Source organism: Leucoraja erinacea, chromosome 8 (assembly GCF_028641065.1).
Source record: "Leucoraja erinacea ecotype New England chromosome 8, Leri_hhj_1, whole genome shotgun sequence".
Taxonomy (NCBI): Eukaryota; Metazoa; Chordata; class Chondrichthyes; order Rajiformes; family Rajidae; genus Leucoraja; species Leucoraja erinaceus.
In genome coordinates this window covers 29431361-29448290 of record NC_073384.1, presented here as the reverse complement: position 1 = coordinate 29448290, position 16930 = coordinate 29431361, and the positions used below count along the sequence as shown (strand labels likewise).

General features: G+C 45.0%; 1 protein-coding gene across 2 annotated transcripts in view; it reads left to right on the top strand.

Annotated features, from left to right (window-relative positions):
• Positions 1–16930, top strand: part of sdccag8 (SHH signaling and ciliogenesis regulator sdccag8) — a 347356-nt gene that overhangs the window by 1372 nt on the left and 329054 nt on the right. For both annotated transcript variants that reach the window (XM_055639311.1, XM_055639312.1), the window contains exons 2-3: positions 8267–8449; positions 10873–10955. In XM_055639311.1, the coding sequence (XP_055495286.1) occupies positions 8267–8449; positions 10873–10955 (266 nt within the window). The remainder of the gene's footprint in view (positions 1–8266; positions 8450–10872; positions 10956–16930) is intronic.

Here is a 16930-nt window from a genome sequence, read left to right as displayed (position 1 = left end):
GGTCATGTTGGCTTCCTCCAAAACGCTGATGTTGGTGCCGTTTGACCTCCCAGCTGATCCTCAGAATCTTTCGTAAGGATCTTTGATGCTATTGTTCCAGGGCTCTCAGGTGCCTGCTGTATGTGGTCCATGACTCGGCTCCGTACAACAGGGTGGGGAGGATAACGGCTCTGTAGACCAGCAATTTTGTTTGAGCCTTTAGGTCTCGGTCTTCGAAGACTTTTCCTGAGTCTGGTGTAGGCTCCGCTGGCACAACTCAGGCGATGGTTGACCTCAGAGTCGATGTCAGCTTTTGAGGAAAGAATGCTGCCAACCTAGGGGAAGTGGTCAACATTTTGAAGAATGGTGTCAGTCACTTTTATAGTGGGCTGGGTAGACAGCTGCTTGGGTGGAGGTTGATGTAGGATCTGGATCTTCTTGATGTTTAAGGCTAGGCCCATGGATTTGTATGCCAGGATGCCCTGGAGGTCCTCTGCGGAGTGTGCTGCAATGGTGCAGTCGTCCGCCTACTGAAGCTCCATGATGACGAGGGGGGGGCATGGCGTGGTCCAGTGGCAGTTCGGCAGCGCTTGCTGCGCTGGGGAACAGGGTTCGATCCTGGCTGCGGATGTGTGCGGGCAACAGCGCAGCTGCAGAGAATGTCTTTTCAGGTTTTGATCTGTGCAAAGCCGAACCTCAGTTCACTCCAAGATAATGTGTAAAATATCAGCTGTTTGTTTTCTACTAGCATCCACAAGTCATGATATTCCCTCATTGCTTCCTGAACTTTTGAATGTGAGTGTCTTCTGCTGCTTCCTTACCTCTATTTTCTAATGGCTTCCAGTCTCGTTGCTGTCAAGCTGCTTAAATATTATGTACTCTCAATTAAGTCACAGTTAAACATTTATTTGTTACTTTGCAACATAAAAACAGAATCGACTGTTTTGTGATTCATTTGATTTGTAGATCAATTTCATTTACTCATCTTTTGATCTAAATCATTAAACACCAACAGCTAACAATTTTATTTTCTGTTGAAAGACTATTGACATGTAGCATTAACTCTGTTTCCTCTACACAAATCCTAGTGCATATATCTACAGTGCCATCCATAATGTTTGGGCCAACGATCCATAATTTATTTATTTGCCTCTGTACTCCACAATTTGAGATTTGTAATAGAATAAAATCACATGTGGTTTAATGTGCACATTGTCAGATTTTTAAAAAAGCCATTTTTTAAACATTTTGGTTTCACCATGTAGAAATTACAGCAGTGTTTATACATAGTTCTCCCCCTCCCCCCCCCCTCCCCCCTGGGACTCCCATTTCAGGGCACCATAATGTTTGGGACACAGCAATGTCATGTAAATGAAAGTAGTCATGCTTAGTATTTTGTTGCATGCAATGACTGCTTGAAGTCTGCGATTCATGGACAACATCAGTTATTGGGTGTCTTCTCTGTGATGCTCTACCAGGCCTGTATTGCAACCATCTTTAGCTTATGCTTGTTTTGGGGGCTAGTTCCCTTCAGATTTCTTTTCAGCATATAAAAGACATGCTCAATTGGGTTCAGATCGGGTGATTGACTTGGCCACTCAAGAATTGACCATTTTTCAGCTTTGAAAAACTCCTTTGTTGCTTTAGCAGTATGTATGGGTTCATTGTCTTGCTGTAGAATGAACCGCCGGCCAATGAATTTTGAGGTATTTGTTTGAACTTGAGCAGATAGGATGTGTCTATACACTTCAGAATTCATTATGCCACTACCATCAGCAGTTGTATCATCAATGAAGATAAGTGAGCCAGTACCTTCAGCAGCCATACATCCCCAGGCCATAACACCCCCACCACCGTGTTTCACAGATGAAGTGGTATGCTTTGGATCTTGGGCTGTTCCTTCTCTCCTCCATACTTTGCTCTTGCCATCACTCTGATACAAGTTAATCTTCGCCTCATCTGTCCACAAGACCTTTTTTCCAGAACTGTGGTTGCTTTTTTAAGTACTTCTTGGCAAATGGTAACCTGGCCATCCTATTTTTGCGGCTAACCAGTGGTTTGCATCTTGTATTTCTGGTCATGAAGTCTTCTGCGGTCATTGACAAATCCACACCGTAAGAGTGTTTCTGATCTGTCGGACAGGTGTTTGGGGATTTTTGTTTATTATAGAGATAATTCTTCTGTCATCGGCTGTGGAGGTCTTTCTTGGCCTGCCAGTCCCTCTTTCTTGTTAATGATGTTCCAAATCATTGATTTTGGTAAGCCTAAGGTTTAGCTGATGTCTCTAACTGTTTTATTTATAAAAATGTTATTTTATAACAGTTTTATTCTTCTTTCTCAGTCTCATAATGGCTTATTTGACTTTCATTGCCACAACTTTGGTCCTCATGTTGATAAACAGCAATAAACGTTTCCAAAGGTGATGGAAAGACTGGAGACTGAAAGACTAGGTGCTGAGAGCTCTCTTATACCTGCATTAAGGAGGCATTTAAATACACTTGAGCAATTATAAACACCTGTGAAGCCATGTGTCCCAAACTTTATGGTGCCCTGAATTGGGGGGACTATGTATAAACACAGCTGTAATTTCCACATGATGAAACCAAAATGTACAAAAATACCCTTTAATAAAATCTGACAATGTGCACTTTAACCACATGTGATTTTTTTTTTTACTACAAATTTCAAATTATGGAGTACAGAGGCAATAAATAAAAGATGGGTCTTTGTCCCAAACATTATGGAGGACACTATATATATGTTGTCTTTAATTTTTTTAAAGACTGCGCTCCTAAATTTTCTTTCTTCCAGCAGCCTTTTGAGGGAGTATATTCCAGATTTCCATATGTCTTTGTGTGGAAAGTGGAATCAAGAATAATGTTTTCCATCCTTTTTCATTAACCATATAACCATATAACCATATACCAATTACAGCACGGAAACAGACCATCTCGGCCCTACAAGTCCGTGCCGAACAATTATTTTCCCCTAGTCCCATCTACCTGCATTCAGACCATAACCCTCCATTCCTTTCCCATCCATATACCTATCCAATTTATTTTTAAATGATAAAATCGAACCTGCCTCCACCACTTCCACTGGAAGCTCATTCCACACAGCTACCACTCTCTGAGTAAAGAAGTTCCCCCTCATGTTACCCCTAAACTTCTGTCCCTTAATTCTGAAGTCATGTGCTCTTGTTTGAATCTTCCCTACTCTCAATGGGAAAAGCTTGTCCACGTCAACTCTGTCTATCCCTCTCATCATTTTAAAGACCTCTATCAAGTCCCCCCTTAACCTTCTGCGCTCCAGAGAATAAACACTTAACTTATTCAATCTTTCTCTGTAACTTAGTTGCTGAAACCCAGGCAACAATCTAGTAAATCTCCTCTGTACTCTCTCTATTCTGTTGACATCCTTCCTATAATTGGGCGACCAAAATTGTACTCCAGAATTGGTCTCACCAATGCCTTGTACAATTTTAACATTACATCCCAACTTCTATACTCAATGCTCTGATTTATAAAGGCTAGCATACCAAAAGCTTTCTTTACCACCCTATCTATACGAGATTCCACATTCAGGGAACTATGCACAGTTATTCCTAGATCCCTCTGTTCAACTGCATTCCTCAATTCGCTACCATTTACCATGTACGTCCTATTTTGATTTGTCCTGCCAAGATGTAGCACCTCACACTTATCAGCATTAAACTCCATCTGCCATCTTTCAGCCCATTCTTCCAGATGGCCTAAATCTCTCTGTAGACTTTTGAAATCTACTTCATTATCCACAACACCACCTATCTTAGTATCATCTGCATACCTCCTAATCCAATTTACCACACCTTCATCCAGATCATTGATGCACATGACAAACAACAGTGCACCCAACACAGATCCCTGAGGCACCCTACTAGTCACCTGCCTCCATCCTGACAAACAGCCATCCACCATTATTCTCTGGCGTCTCCCATTCAGCCACTGTTGAATCCATCTTGCTACTCCTGCATTTATACCCAACAATTGAACCTTCTTAACCAACCTTTCATGAGGAACCTTGTCAAAGGCCTTACTAAAGTCCGCATAGGCAACATCCACTGCTTTACCCTCATCGATTTCCCTAGTAACCTCTTCAAAAAAATTCAAGAAGATTAGTCAAACATGACCTTCCAGGCACAAATCCATGTTGACTGTTCCTAATCAGACCCTGTTTATCCAGATGCTTATATATATATTATCTCTAAGTATCTTTTCCATTAATTTGCCCACCACTTAAGTCAAACTAACAGGTCTATAATTGCTAGGTTTACTCTTAGAACCCTTTAAACAATGGAACAACATGCGCAGTACGCCAATCCTCGGGCACTATTCCCGTTTCTAATGACATTTGAAATATTTCTGTTATAGCCCCTGCTATTTCTAAGCTAACTTCCCTCAATGTCCTAGGGAATATCCTGTCAGGACATGGAGACTTATCCACTTTTATATTTTTCAAAGGTGTCATTACTTATTTTTCTTTGAATCTCATAGTATCCATAGCTACTCTACTTGTTTCCCTTACCTCACATAATTCAATATCCTTCTCCTTGGTGAATACCGAAGAAAAGAAATTGTTCAATATCTCCCCCATCTCTTTTGGCTGTGCAGATAGCTGTCCACTCAGTCTCTCTAATGGACCAATTTAATCCCTCGTTATTCTTTTGCTATTAATATAGCTGTAGAAACCCTTTGGATTCACTTTCACCTTACTTGCCAAAGCAACCTCATATCTTCTTTTAGCTTTTCTAATTTCTTTCTTAAGATTCTTTTTACATTCTTTATACTCAAGCACCTCGTTCACTCTATGTGCCTATAATTATTGTAGATGTCCCTCTTTTTCCGAACCAAGTGTCCAATTTCCCTTGAAAACCAAGGTTCTTTCCAATTTTTACTATTTCCTTTCAACCAAACAGGGACATAAAGATTCTGTATTCTTAAATTTTCCCCTTTAAATGTCCTCCATTTCTCTTCTACATCCTTCCCATAAAACAAAATGTCCCAATTAACTCCTTTTAAATCCTTTCACATCTCATCAAAGTTAGCCTTTCTCCAATCAAAAATCTCAACCCTAGGTCCAGTTCTGACCCTCTCCATAATTATATTGAAACTAATGGTATTGTGATCAGGGAAGTGCTCCCCAACGCATACCTCCGCCACCTGACCTGTCTCATTTCCTAACAGGAGGTCCAGCACCGCCCCTTCTCTAGTAGGTACCTCTATGTATTGCTCCAAAAAACGATCCTGCACACATTTTACAAACTCCAAACCATCCAGCCCATTTGCAGAATGTGTTTCCCAGTCTATGTGTGGAAAATTGAAATCTCCAACAATCACTACCTTGTGCTTACTACTAATATCTGCTATCTCCTTACATATTTGCTCTTCCAATTCTCGCTCCCCATTTGGCGGTCTATAATACACCCCTATAAGTGTTGCTACACCTTTCCCACTTCTCAGTTCCACCCAAATAGCCTCCCTAGACGAGCCCTCCAATCTATCCTGCCAAAGCACTGCTGTAATATCTTCCCTGACAAGCAATGCAACACCTCCACTTCTTGCCCCTCCAATTCTATCACACCTGAAGCAACGAAATCCTGGAATATTTAATTTCCAATCACAGCCCTCCTGCAACCATGTTTCACTGATCGCCACAACATCATACTTTCAGGTGTCAATCCAGCCTCTAAGGTCATCCACCTTTCTTACAATTCTCCTAGCATTAAAATATGCACATTTAAGAATGCCACTGCCTGTTATTCTCTGTTTATTTTTTTTTTTCTTCTTTCTCCCCTAGAGTTTATGTCCGAGTGCTTCCCTTCTCTGCCTCCTGCCTCACACTGTCTACTAGCTTTCTATATCCTGACTTGGAAAGATTTTGCTTTCATCATTGTTGCTGGATCAAAATCCAGGAACTCCCTATCAAGCAGTACTATTAGAAAAATCATTGCTGGAGGAAGTCAGTGGGCCAGGCAACATCTGTGGAGCAAAAGGGACAATCAATGTTTTAAGTCGACACCCTTCCTCTGGTAAAGAATGGAGTGGGGAAAACGTGTATAAAGAAGAGAATGTGGGGCTAGAGCTGGCACACAATAAATGAATCCTCCTAGACAGACTATGCAATTTAGAAGAATGAGAAGGAATTTGATTGAAAGATATATAATCATAAGGGGGCTCAACAGGGTGACGGAGAGGATATCTCCTCTTAGAAACAGAGGTATACTTCCCTCTCCAGAGGACCTATCCAGACCTTACCAAATTGTTACAATTGTTATTGAGATGTTCAGGGAAAGACTGCCAGTACATCATATTATCAGTCACCAAATATTCCTTGAATTGCAACTAAGTGGAAGCTTGAGCTGAATTTGTCAGCATGTCGATCATGCCTGCAAAATAGATTATTAGAACGCATTGTTAATGCATGTGTGATAACGTACCTGCCATATAGCAGTTAGTCTTTTGTGTTGCTTCTGTGCCTAGCCTGACATTTATCTCAAATAACTAATGTGGCACAGTGGTGCAGCGATAGAGTTGCTGCCTTACATCAGCAGAGACCCTTGATCGATCCTGACCACGGGTGCTGTCTGTTCAGAGTTTTTACGTTCACCCTGTGACCGCATGGATTTTCTCCAGGTGCTCTGGTTGCCTCCCACATTCCAACGACGTGTAGGCTTGTAGCCTGATTGGCTTCTGGAAATTGTCCATAATGTGTAGGATAGAACTAGTGTACGGGTGATCGCTGGTCGGCATGGATCGGTCAGCTGAAGGGCCTGTTTTCACTCTGTATCTCTAAACTAAACTGGGCGGCGGCAGCGGCGGCGGAGACCTGACCCGGCTGGAGCTGTGGTGCAGGCGGCGGCAGCGGCAGCAGCAGCGGAGACCTGGCTCAGCACCGAGGCTTTGGCGGCGCCGGCGGGCAGCGGAGACCTGGCTCGGCCCTGGAGCTGTGGCGGCGGCGGCGGCGGCAGCGGAGACTTGACTCGGTCCTGGAGCTGTGGCGGCGGCGGCGGCAGCGGAGACTTGACTCGGTCCTGGAGCTGTGGCGGCGGCGGCGGCGGCAGCGGAGACTTGACTCGGCCCTGGAGCTGTGGCGGCGGCGGCGGCGGCAGCGGAGACCTGACTCGGCCTCTGAGCTGTGGCGAGGCAGCGACCACCCGCGGAGTTTGAACCGTCGCCTCGGCGCAGAGGGAGAACATAGAGGGAAGAGCCAGAGACTTTAAGTTTTTGCCTTCCACCACAGTGAGGAGGTGTTTGGTGAACTCACTGTGGTGGATGTTAAATTTGTGTTGACTATGTGTTTTGTCATTTTTTTTAAATTATATGTATGACTGCAGGGAAACAGAATTTCGTTCAGACCGAATGGTCTGAATGACAATAAATGAATCTAATCTAATCTAATCTAAAGATTGTTTTGATACGCCAATTAGGAGCTTGTGCTGGTTCAGCAAAAAAAGGACCCATTTTTGGAATGGGTGAGAAGGGTGGGAATGATGTTAGAGTACTTTTTCTCATTTTTTTTGTTCATGGGATGTAAATGACAGTCTATGTTGTTGCTTATTGTGTATCCCCATCTCTCCCTGAGCTGAAAAAATTGCATGCATATCTGGATGGCAAATATTTCATCAAAGATGGCATATTTTCCCCCTGAGATGCATTAATGAACCAATTGTTTTTTCTTACAGATCAGAAATTTAATTGTAATTATTACTAATTCTAATCTTTTTATTCCAGATCTATTATAACACTGGAATTTAAATACCTTGTTTTCCTATGTGATTCAAACTTGTATCCACAGATCTTAATTTAGTCTTCTGGATGCAAGTCCAGAGCCAGCATATGTGTTATTTTGTAGTATTCTCTTGTCACTTCAGAGCTCTTGCAAGATCAGAGCACAAAACATTTTGATTGAAAGAAAAGATGAAAACACAAACTAATAAAAGAGATGCGTGGGAACGGTTAGTACTTGACAGAGAAAAAGTGGTGGTGGTCTGGTAGCTGCGATGTGAAGCATTTTTGCTTTCGTTTTTAATTGAACTATACTTGGATAAAGATTAATTTCTGGCTATCTTAATGTCTTGAAACTGATCATTCTAAATGCAAGTTATTGTTCACCATAATGATGAAGGAGCAGCTCTGATGTGGCACATAGATTATTTAAGCAGCAACATAGAATGATAAAGAATTCTAAGCAAAGTCCTTTTATGCTTTCTGATCTTTTTAAATTACTACTTTACTACCACTGTTCACAGAAAGGGCTAACAAGAGCATACAGAAACTGAAATGTACTCTGGAAGGAAAACTTCAGGTGGATTCCTCTGAACTATCTCCAGTGGTTGGACCTGACACCATCCAAGGAAACTGTAGGAATCTCTCAGAGACGGCCGATAGTCACTGTGAAATGGCATGGCAGGAGTTACAACATAGTCATGCAGGTGATCATTGAAACCTATTACTAAATATATATTTTGAAACAAATAGTTTTTAGCCACTGAAACTTTTCTTATTTTGAAATTTTGAACTGCTTTTACGAGATGAAATGCGCTTCTCTGAATTAAATATATATTTTTGGGAGATGTTTATCGGCTGCCTTTGGGCTATCTGATGATAACTGTGCTGTATTTCTCTGACTATAACACTTCAAAAGATGCCAAAGAGGTAATGGGCTACTCAATTACTTTGATTCTGATTCAAGGAGTGCAGAGGGTATTGGTTGATGGGATGTGTAGGAAAGAACTGCAGATGCTGGTTTCCACCGAAGATGGACACAAAATGTTGGAGTAACTCAGCGGGACAGGCAGCATCTCTGGATACAATGAATGGGTGATGTTTTGGGTCGAAACCCTTCTTCAGACTGTCAGGGAGGGGGAGACACAGAAATATGGAAGAGTAAGGTGTGAAAATGAGACATCAAAGGGGACGAGATCAAGGAAAATGTATCATCGTTAGCTTGGGGAAGTTGACAACAAGTATACAGAGGTAAAATTTAATCAGGAGGGCAGTCAAGCTGGTCGGAGAACTGGGATGGGGGAGGATTTGATAGAGAGAAAGCAAGGGTTACTTGAAATTAGAGATGTCAATATTCATACTGAAGAGGGGTCTCGACCCAAAACATCACCCATTCCTCTACAGAGATGCTGCCTGTCCCGCTGAGTTACTCTTGCATTTTGTGTTCACCTTCAATATTCATACCGCTGGGTTGTGAGCTGCCCAAGCAAAATATGAGGTGCTGTTCCTCCAATTTGCATTGGGCCTTTCTCTGACAGTGGAGGAGGCTCAGGACAGAAAGGTTAGTATGGGAATGGGAGGGGAAGTTAAGGTGTTTAGCAACCCGGAGATCATGTAGGTTTAGGCGGACTGAGTGTAGGTGTTCAGGGAAACGATCACCGAGCCTGTGTTTGGTTTTGCTGATATATAGGAACAGCAGTTACAGTGGATGAGATTGGAGGAGGTGCAAGTAAACCTGAAAGGACTGTTGGTGTCCTTGGAAGGAGTCAAGGGAGGAGGTATAGGGGCAGGTGTTGCATCTCCTGCGGTTGTATGGGGAAAGTACCCGGGGAGGTGGTTTGAGTGGGAAGGGATGAGTTAACCAGGGAGTTGCGGAGGCAACGGTCTGCGGAAGGGGGTGAAGGTGGGAATGTGCGGCTAGTGGTGAGATTCCGTTGGAGGTGGCAAAAATGTCTGAGGATTATTTGCTGCATGTGACGGCTGATGGGATGAAAGGTGAGGAGCAGGGGGACTCTTGCGACTGGGGGGGGGGGAGGGGGAGCAAGAGCGGAGCTGCGGGATATTGGAGAAGACCTTTGTGAGGGCCTCATCTATGATGGAAGAGGGGAACCCCAGTTCCCTAAAGAATAAGGACATCTCAGATGTCCTGGTATGGAACACTTCATCTTGGGCGCAGATGCGGCGCAGATGGAGGAATTGGGAGTAGGGAATAGAATCCTTGCAGGTGGCAGGGTGGGAAGAGGTGTTGTCTAGATAGCTGTGGGAGTCAGTAGGTTTATTATAGATGTCAGTCGATAGATGGCTGATGGGATACTTAGCAGAGGAGAGAGGCCTTGGGATATCTTTACTTTCATGGGCAACTCTGGATGATTTTTCCAGAGGATATTAAAGGTGATTCCTACGTTACAGTAGTTTGGTTAAGAGGAATTCACCCTCGCGTAATTTACAAATCATTATCAAAAATGTAAGATATGGAATAAAAATAAGCTCTCACAACATTTTCTGGGGAGAAAATTAAATAAGTAAACACATTTAATTTTTCTTCTTGACTCTGATGGATTTGCATTACTGCGAATTGCAGTGCAGATAGTTTTCTAGGAGCCCTTCACCACTAGTAATGTAGGGGTCAACCTGTAGTAAAATGTTGTATGGTGTTGCTGGAACCAGAAATTGACAATCAACATACTAAATACAGGGTGCATTTGTGTATTGCCCTTGGGTCTGAAGGAATGAAAACAGGGTGTACTGAGGGAAATGGCGAGCAAGAGACTACTTGAAAAAAAATGGCATTTAGAGAAAATTTGCAACAAATTTGTTTTAATTTTGTTTTCCTGTGGGATCTGAGTTAAAGGAATTGCCTTCGTTACTAGAAAGATAATATTGGATCATTTTAGTTGTGAGTCAAATGTTACCTATAACCTTACCAACACGGCAATTGAAAATTGTCTAACAGTGACTATATTGGTGGATGGCAAATGACCTGTAAGTCAATCAAATTAATTTAAAAAAAAATATTCAGTGTGAAATTGTGCTAGAGTGATTTGTTTTGCATGTTTATATATTTGCCTGTTTTAGTATGCTCAATATATGTTGTGTTCATTGAGTATTGTTAAATTTCTTCTTGAAACAGTGAACGAGCTCAGAACCTTGTTGCGGGAACAAGAAATTATAGAAGGGACAGGTTCACCATCTACAACCGGGACATGCCGTATGGTAATATGCAAGTAAATTAGAATATAATCATTTTTAAGCAGGCAAACATATTTGTCATTTTACGTTGGTTTCATTTGGATCTATAAAGTTTTCCAAATTTGAAATGGTAGTTTACATTTTAATGCTCAGTAAGTTCTATGTTATCCCACTTTCTCACCCAGTCCCTATACATTAGAGGCAACTTTAGAGAGGCCAATTAACTTACAAATATGCATGTCTTTGGCATTGGGAGGAAACCAGAGCATCCAGAGGAAACCCATGTGTTCCCAGGAAGAACGTGCAAAATCCATACAAACAGCACCTCAGGTCAGGATCACACCCAGGTCACTGGCGTGGTGAAGCAGCACTCTACCAGATACAAATATAAAATAATTTCAGTTAGAGCCATAGAGTGTGGATAAAGTGTGGAAACAGGCCCTTCGGCTCAACTTGCCCACACCGGCCAACATGTCCCAGCTACACTAGTCCTACCTGCCTGCGTTTGGTCCATAACCCTCCAAACTTGTCCTGTCCATGTACCTGTCTAACTGTTTCTTAAACGTTGGGATAGTCCCAGCCTCAACTACCTCCTCTGGCAGCTGTTACATACACCTACCACCCTTTGTGTGAAAAAGTTACCCCTCAGATTCCTATTAAATCTTTTCCACTTCATCTGAACCTATGTCCTCTGGTCCTCGATTCCCCCACTCTGGGCAAGAGATTATGTGCATGAGATTCGTGGGTGATGAGAAAAAATAAACAATTGGAACTTTCAGCTTTGTTTTCAAATAGAGAAGTGTGGTTGGAAGCAACAATATGAACACTGTCTCCATATTTTTTGAAAATCAATTGCATATTGAAATTGTGCATGGCCCAAATGTTTGGTAACTGCAGTACTGTGGATGTTTGAAATCTGAAATAAAAACTTCAGGAGTTGAGAATACTCCACAGTTGAGGCAGCATATGTGACAGTTACTATTTTGTGATAAATTATATTTTGTCAGATCTGCACAATAAAAATTACCATATAGTAAACAAGGAAGAGAAAGCATGAATCATAGTGAGCAGGTGGCATGAAAACAAATTCATTGATGAAAAAATGATTAATGAAATTTCCCCTTCTTAACCAGTCCATTGTGATTGTGGCTGGCGAGCTTCTACTCTGATTGTTTGTATTCTGCCATAACTCACAAGTCCAATATAAGTGGAATTTTTGGAAGAGGCGTGTTCATAAGTTCCTAAGTTATAGGAGCAGATTTGGGCCATTTGGCCCGTCAGGTCAATCATGTCATTCAATCATGGCTGATCTATCTTTCCGTCGCAACCCCTTTCTCTTGCCTTCTCCCCATAACCACTGGCACCCTAACTAGTCAATGATCTGTCAAACTTTACCTTAAAAATATCCATTGACTTGGCCACCACAGCCACAGATTCACTACCCTCTGACTAAATAAATTTCTCATCTCCTTTCTAAAGGTACGCCATTTTATTCTGAGGCTATGGCCTTGACTCTCCCAATTAGTGGAAACATCCTCAACATTCACTATCCAGGCCTTTCACTATTCGGTAGGTTTCGATGAGCCACCCCCCTCATCCTTTTAAACTCCAGCAAGTAGAGGCCCAGTATTGTTAATCATATACTCATCATATGTTAACCCAGTCACTCCTGGAATCATTCTTGTAAATCTCCTATGGATCCTATGGAGACCCAAAACTGCTAACAAAACTCCAAATGTGGTCTGACCAAAGCCTTATAATACCTCAGCATTACATCCCTGTTTTTATATTCTGTCCTCAAAATGAATGTTAGCATTACATTTACCTTCCTTACTACCTATTCGACTTGGAAATGAACTTTTTGGGAATCCTGCACAGCACTCCCAAGTCCCTTTGCACCTCCGATTTCTGAATTTTCTCCCCATTTAGAAGACTATTGTCTACGTCTTTATTCCAACTACCAAAATGCATGACTCCACACTTTGCTGCACTGTATTCTATCTGCCACTTCTTAGTGCACTCTCCTAAACGGCCCAAGACCTTCTGCAGAGTCCCTGCTTTCTCTACACTACCAGCCCCTCCAGTGGCCCCAGCACTGACCTCTGCAGAACTCCGCTAGTCGTAAGCAGCGAACCAGAAAAAGCCCCCTTTATTGCCATTCTTTGCCTTGTGCCATTCAGCTAACCTGCTATTCATACTAGTTTTACACAGAAAAGCTGGAGAAACTCAGCGGGTGCAGCAGCATCTATGGAGCGAAGGAAATAGGCAACGTTTCGGGCCGAAACCCTTCTTCAGACTGATCAGGGGTGGGGGTGGGTGGGGACAGGAAAGGGAAAAGGAGGAGTAGCCGGAAGGCTGGAGGGTGGGAGGAGACAGCAGGGGAGCTGAGGAAGGGGAGGAGACAGCAAGGACTAACAGAATTGGGAGAAGTCGATGTTCATGCCCCCGGGGTGCAGACTCCCCAAACGGAATATGAGGTGCTGTTCCTCCAATTTCCGGTGCTGCTCGCTGTGGCCATGGAGGAGACCCAGGACAGAGAGGTCGGAGACGGAGTGGGAGGGGGAGTTGAAGTGCTGAGCCACCGGGAGGTCAGCGAGGTTATTGCGGACCGAGCGGAGGTGTGCGGCGAAACGATCGCCCAACCTCCGCTTGGTCTCACCGATATAGATCTGCTGACATCTAGAGCAGCGGACGCAATAGATGAGGTTGGAAGAGATGCAGGTAAACCTCTGTCGCACCTGGAACGATTGCTTGGGTCCCTGAAAGGAGTTGAGGGGGGAGGTAAAGGGACAAGTGTTGCATCTGCTGCGGCCGCAAGGGAAAGTGCCCGGGGAGGGGGTGGACCGAGAGGGAAGGGAAGAATTGACAAGGGAGTTATGGAGGGAGCGGTCTTTGCGGAAGGCAGATATGGGGGGAGATGGGAAGATGTGGCCAGTAGTGGGGTCACGTTGGAGGTGGCGAAACTGACGGAGGATTATTTTTTGTATGTGATGGCTGGTGGGGTGAAAGGTGAGGACTAGGGGGACTCGGCCCTTGTTGCGAGTGCGGGGATGGGGAGAGAGAGCAGTGTTGCGGGGTATGGAAGAGACCCTGGTGCGAGCCTCATTTATGGTGGAGGAGGGGAACCCCCGTTCCCTGAATAGTGAGGACATTTCAGATGTCCTGGTGTGGAACGCCTCATCCGTGGAGCAGATACGGCGTAGACGGAGGAATTGGGAGTAGGGGATGGAGTCCTTACAGGAAGCAGGGTGGGAAGAAGTGTAGTCCAGATAGCCATGGGAGTCAGTGGGTTTATAGTGTATGTCGGTTAGAAGTCTATCACCTGCAATGGAGATAGTGAGGTCAAGGAATGGTAGGGAAGTGTCGGAGATGGTCCAGGTGTATTTCAGTGCCGGGTGGAAATTAGTGGTGAAGTGGATGAAGTCAGTCAGTTGTGTGCGGGTGCAGGAGGTGGCACCAAAGCAGTCGTCGATGTAGCGGAGGTAGAGGTTGGGGATGGGGCCCTGGTATGTATGGAACAAGGATTGTTCGACGTAACCTACAAATAGGCAGGCATAGCTGGGGCCCATGCGTGTGCCCATAGCTACGCCTTGTATTTGGAGGAAGTGGGAGGAGTCGAACTCGAAGTTATTGAGGGTAAGGACCAGCTCCGCTAGGCGGAGGAGAGTGTCAGTGGCTGGGTATGGGTTGCTTCTCTGGTCGAGGAAGAACCGGAGGGCTGTGAGACCATCGTGGTGGGGGATGGAGGTGTATAGTGATTGGACGTCCATGGTGAAGATGAGGGGGTGAGGGCCTAGAGAATTGAATGCGCGGAGACGACGGAGAGTTCATACTAGTTTGTTCGCTGATACCATGGGCTCTCATCTTTAGCAGCCTTACCTGCGGCCTTCTGAAAATCCAGGTAAACAACATCCACTGACTCCTTTGTCTGTCGTGCTATTTACTTCCTCAAAGAATTCAAACAGAATTCAAAGGTTCGTTGATCTCCCTTTCACAAAACCATGCTGACTTTGGCGTATTTTCTCGTATGCGTCTAAGTACTCAAATCCTTTATGTTCACTGGTTTGTTTTATGTGGTGGTGGAGGAGGGGGTTGGGGTAAACTATTTTCCATCTCTTACCTTGCTGGAGATGCGATTGTTTTCCGGATCGTATCTCCAGACGCTCTGCGGCCTAGCATCATCAAGCTGGCCTTGCTCGAGACTGACTTTGAGCCCCACAACGGGGCGTGGTCTTAACATCGGAGCCTGCTTTCCCTTGCCTGGGATCGACGCTGCAGCCGCGGCCTGCGGATTTCAACATCGAGGAGCTCGCAGTCTCAGGTAGAGACTGATGTCGGGAAGCTCCAAAGTCGTAGAAGGTTCGACCAGCCCCGATCCGTGGTCCGATCGCCTAGCGTGAGGGAGCTGAGATCCCCCCAAAGAGGGGAGCTTGATCGCCCCCGACGTGGAGAGTTCGACCGCCGGCTGCGGTAGCCAAGATCGCCCCGACAACGGACGGTTCGAATGCCCCGACCGCGGGAGAACAAAGAAGGGAAGAAGATTGAACTTCCATCACTGTGAGGAATATGGGGGATTCGTTGTGATGGATGTTAATGATAAAATATTATTTGGGTGTCTTGTTGCTCTTTATTGGTATCAAATTCCTTGTATGTTGCAAAACATACTTTGCTAATAAAGTACTATTATGATTATAATTTGTAGGGAGGAACTGCAGATGCTGGTTTAAACTGAAGATAGACTAAAAAATCTGGCGTAAATCAGAGGGACAGGCAGCATCTCTGGAGAGAAAGAATGGGTGACATTTCAGTGGGGTGGGGGGAGGAAGGGGAGGATGGAGAGGGGGGAGAGGGGGAGAGAGGGGGGAGGGAGGGAGAGTGGGGGGAGAGAGAGGGGGGTATCGGGGTTAGAGGAGGGGGACGGGGGGAGAGGAGAGGGAGGGGAGAGAGGGGAGGGATTGGGAGAGAGAGGGAGAGGGCGAACTTGAACTCGGCGAGCGGGCGGCGTGGGCGGGGCCAACTGCGAGCGGGCAGGCGGCAGGCCTCGTCTGCTCAGAGGGTGCCTCGCGGGGACTCTGAAGCCCAACCAAATCACTGCATGTTCAGTTGCTTCAATTGGAGCCCTGGGGGGGGGGGGGGGGGGGGGGGGGGGGTTTAATGGGATGGGAGGGGGGCTGGGCTGGTTGAGGCGGGGCAAAACGGGAATGGGCTGCAATGGGAGTTACTCGTGGGGGGGGGGGTTTATGTAACTCGCAGCTCGTGGGGAAAACAGTGGCCAGCAGGCTGCACGTTCAAAACTCTGCGCAGCTGGCCGCGATGAGCAGAGCCATTGTGATGTCGTTAGCTTTCAAATAGATCTCAGATTTGAAGAATCTGAACAATTTGAAGAAATAACTCAAGAAATAATTAATCAAATTTTCAGATGGGGCAATTTTTGAGATCATGAGGTAAATCTCTATCGGATTATGTAAAAATTTCCCCGTTAGCGTGTCGTGTTTTCGAGGAGATGTGAATCACAGACTAACAAGACACACACACATCCAAGATCAGAGTTTTATAAGTATACTAGACCAAGTGCAGACGTGTTGGGTCTGTGCTCCCAATGTGTGGGGGGAGGGGGGGGAAGGGGGGGGGATGGGGGGGGGGGGGGGGCGGCATGCGGTGTCACACACTAACTACCCCCGCACACACGCTAACTACCCCCCTTGGATTATATTAATATTATTAATTTGCTTATTTTACCCCCCATAAACCGCCTATCCACTAACGCAGAGGTGGTCCCCAACTCGCAGGAGCATCTAGAGTGGGGGGGGGGGGGGGGTAGAGAGTGAGGGAACGAGAAAAGGGGGAGGTATATGGAGAGAGGGGAGGAGGGGGAGGAGGGAATGGAGGAGAGGTAGGGGGATAGAGGGACTAGGGGAGATGATGAGAGAGAGGGCAGAGCGTAGAACGGTCGAGATACATGAGGGAGAGGGGGGTACTGCGGGGAGGAGGAGGAGAAG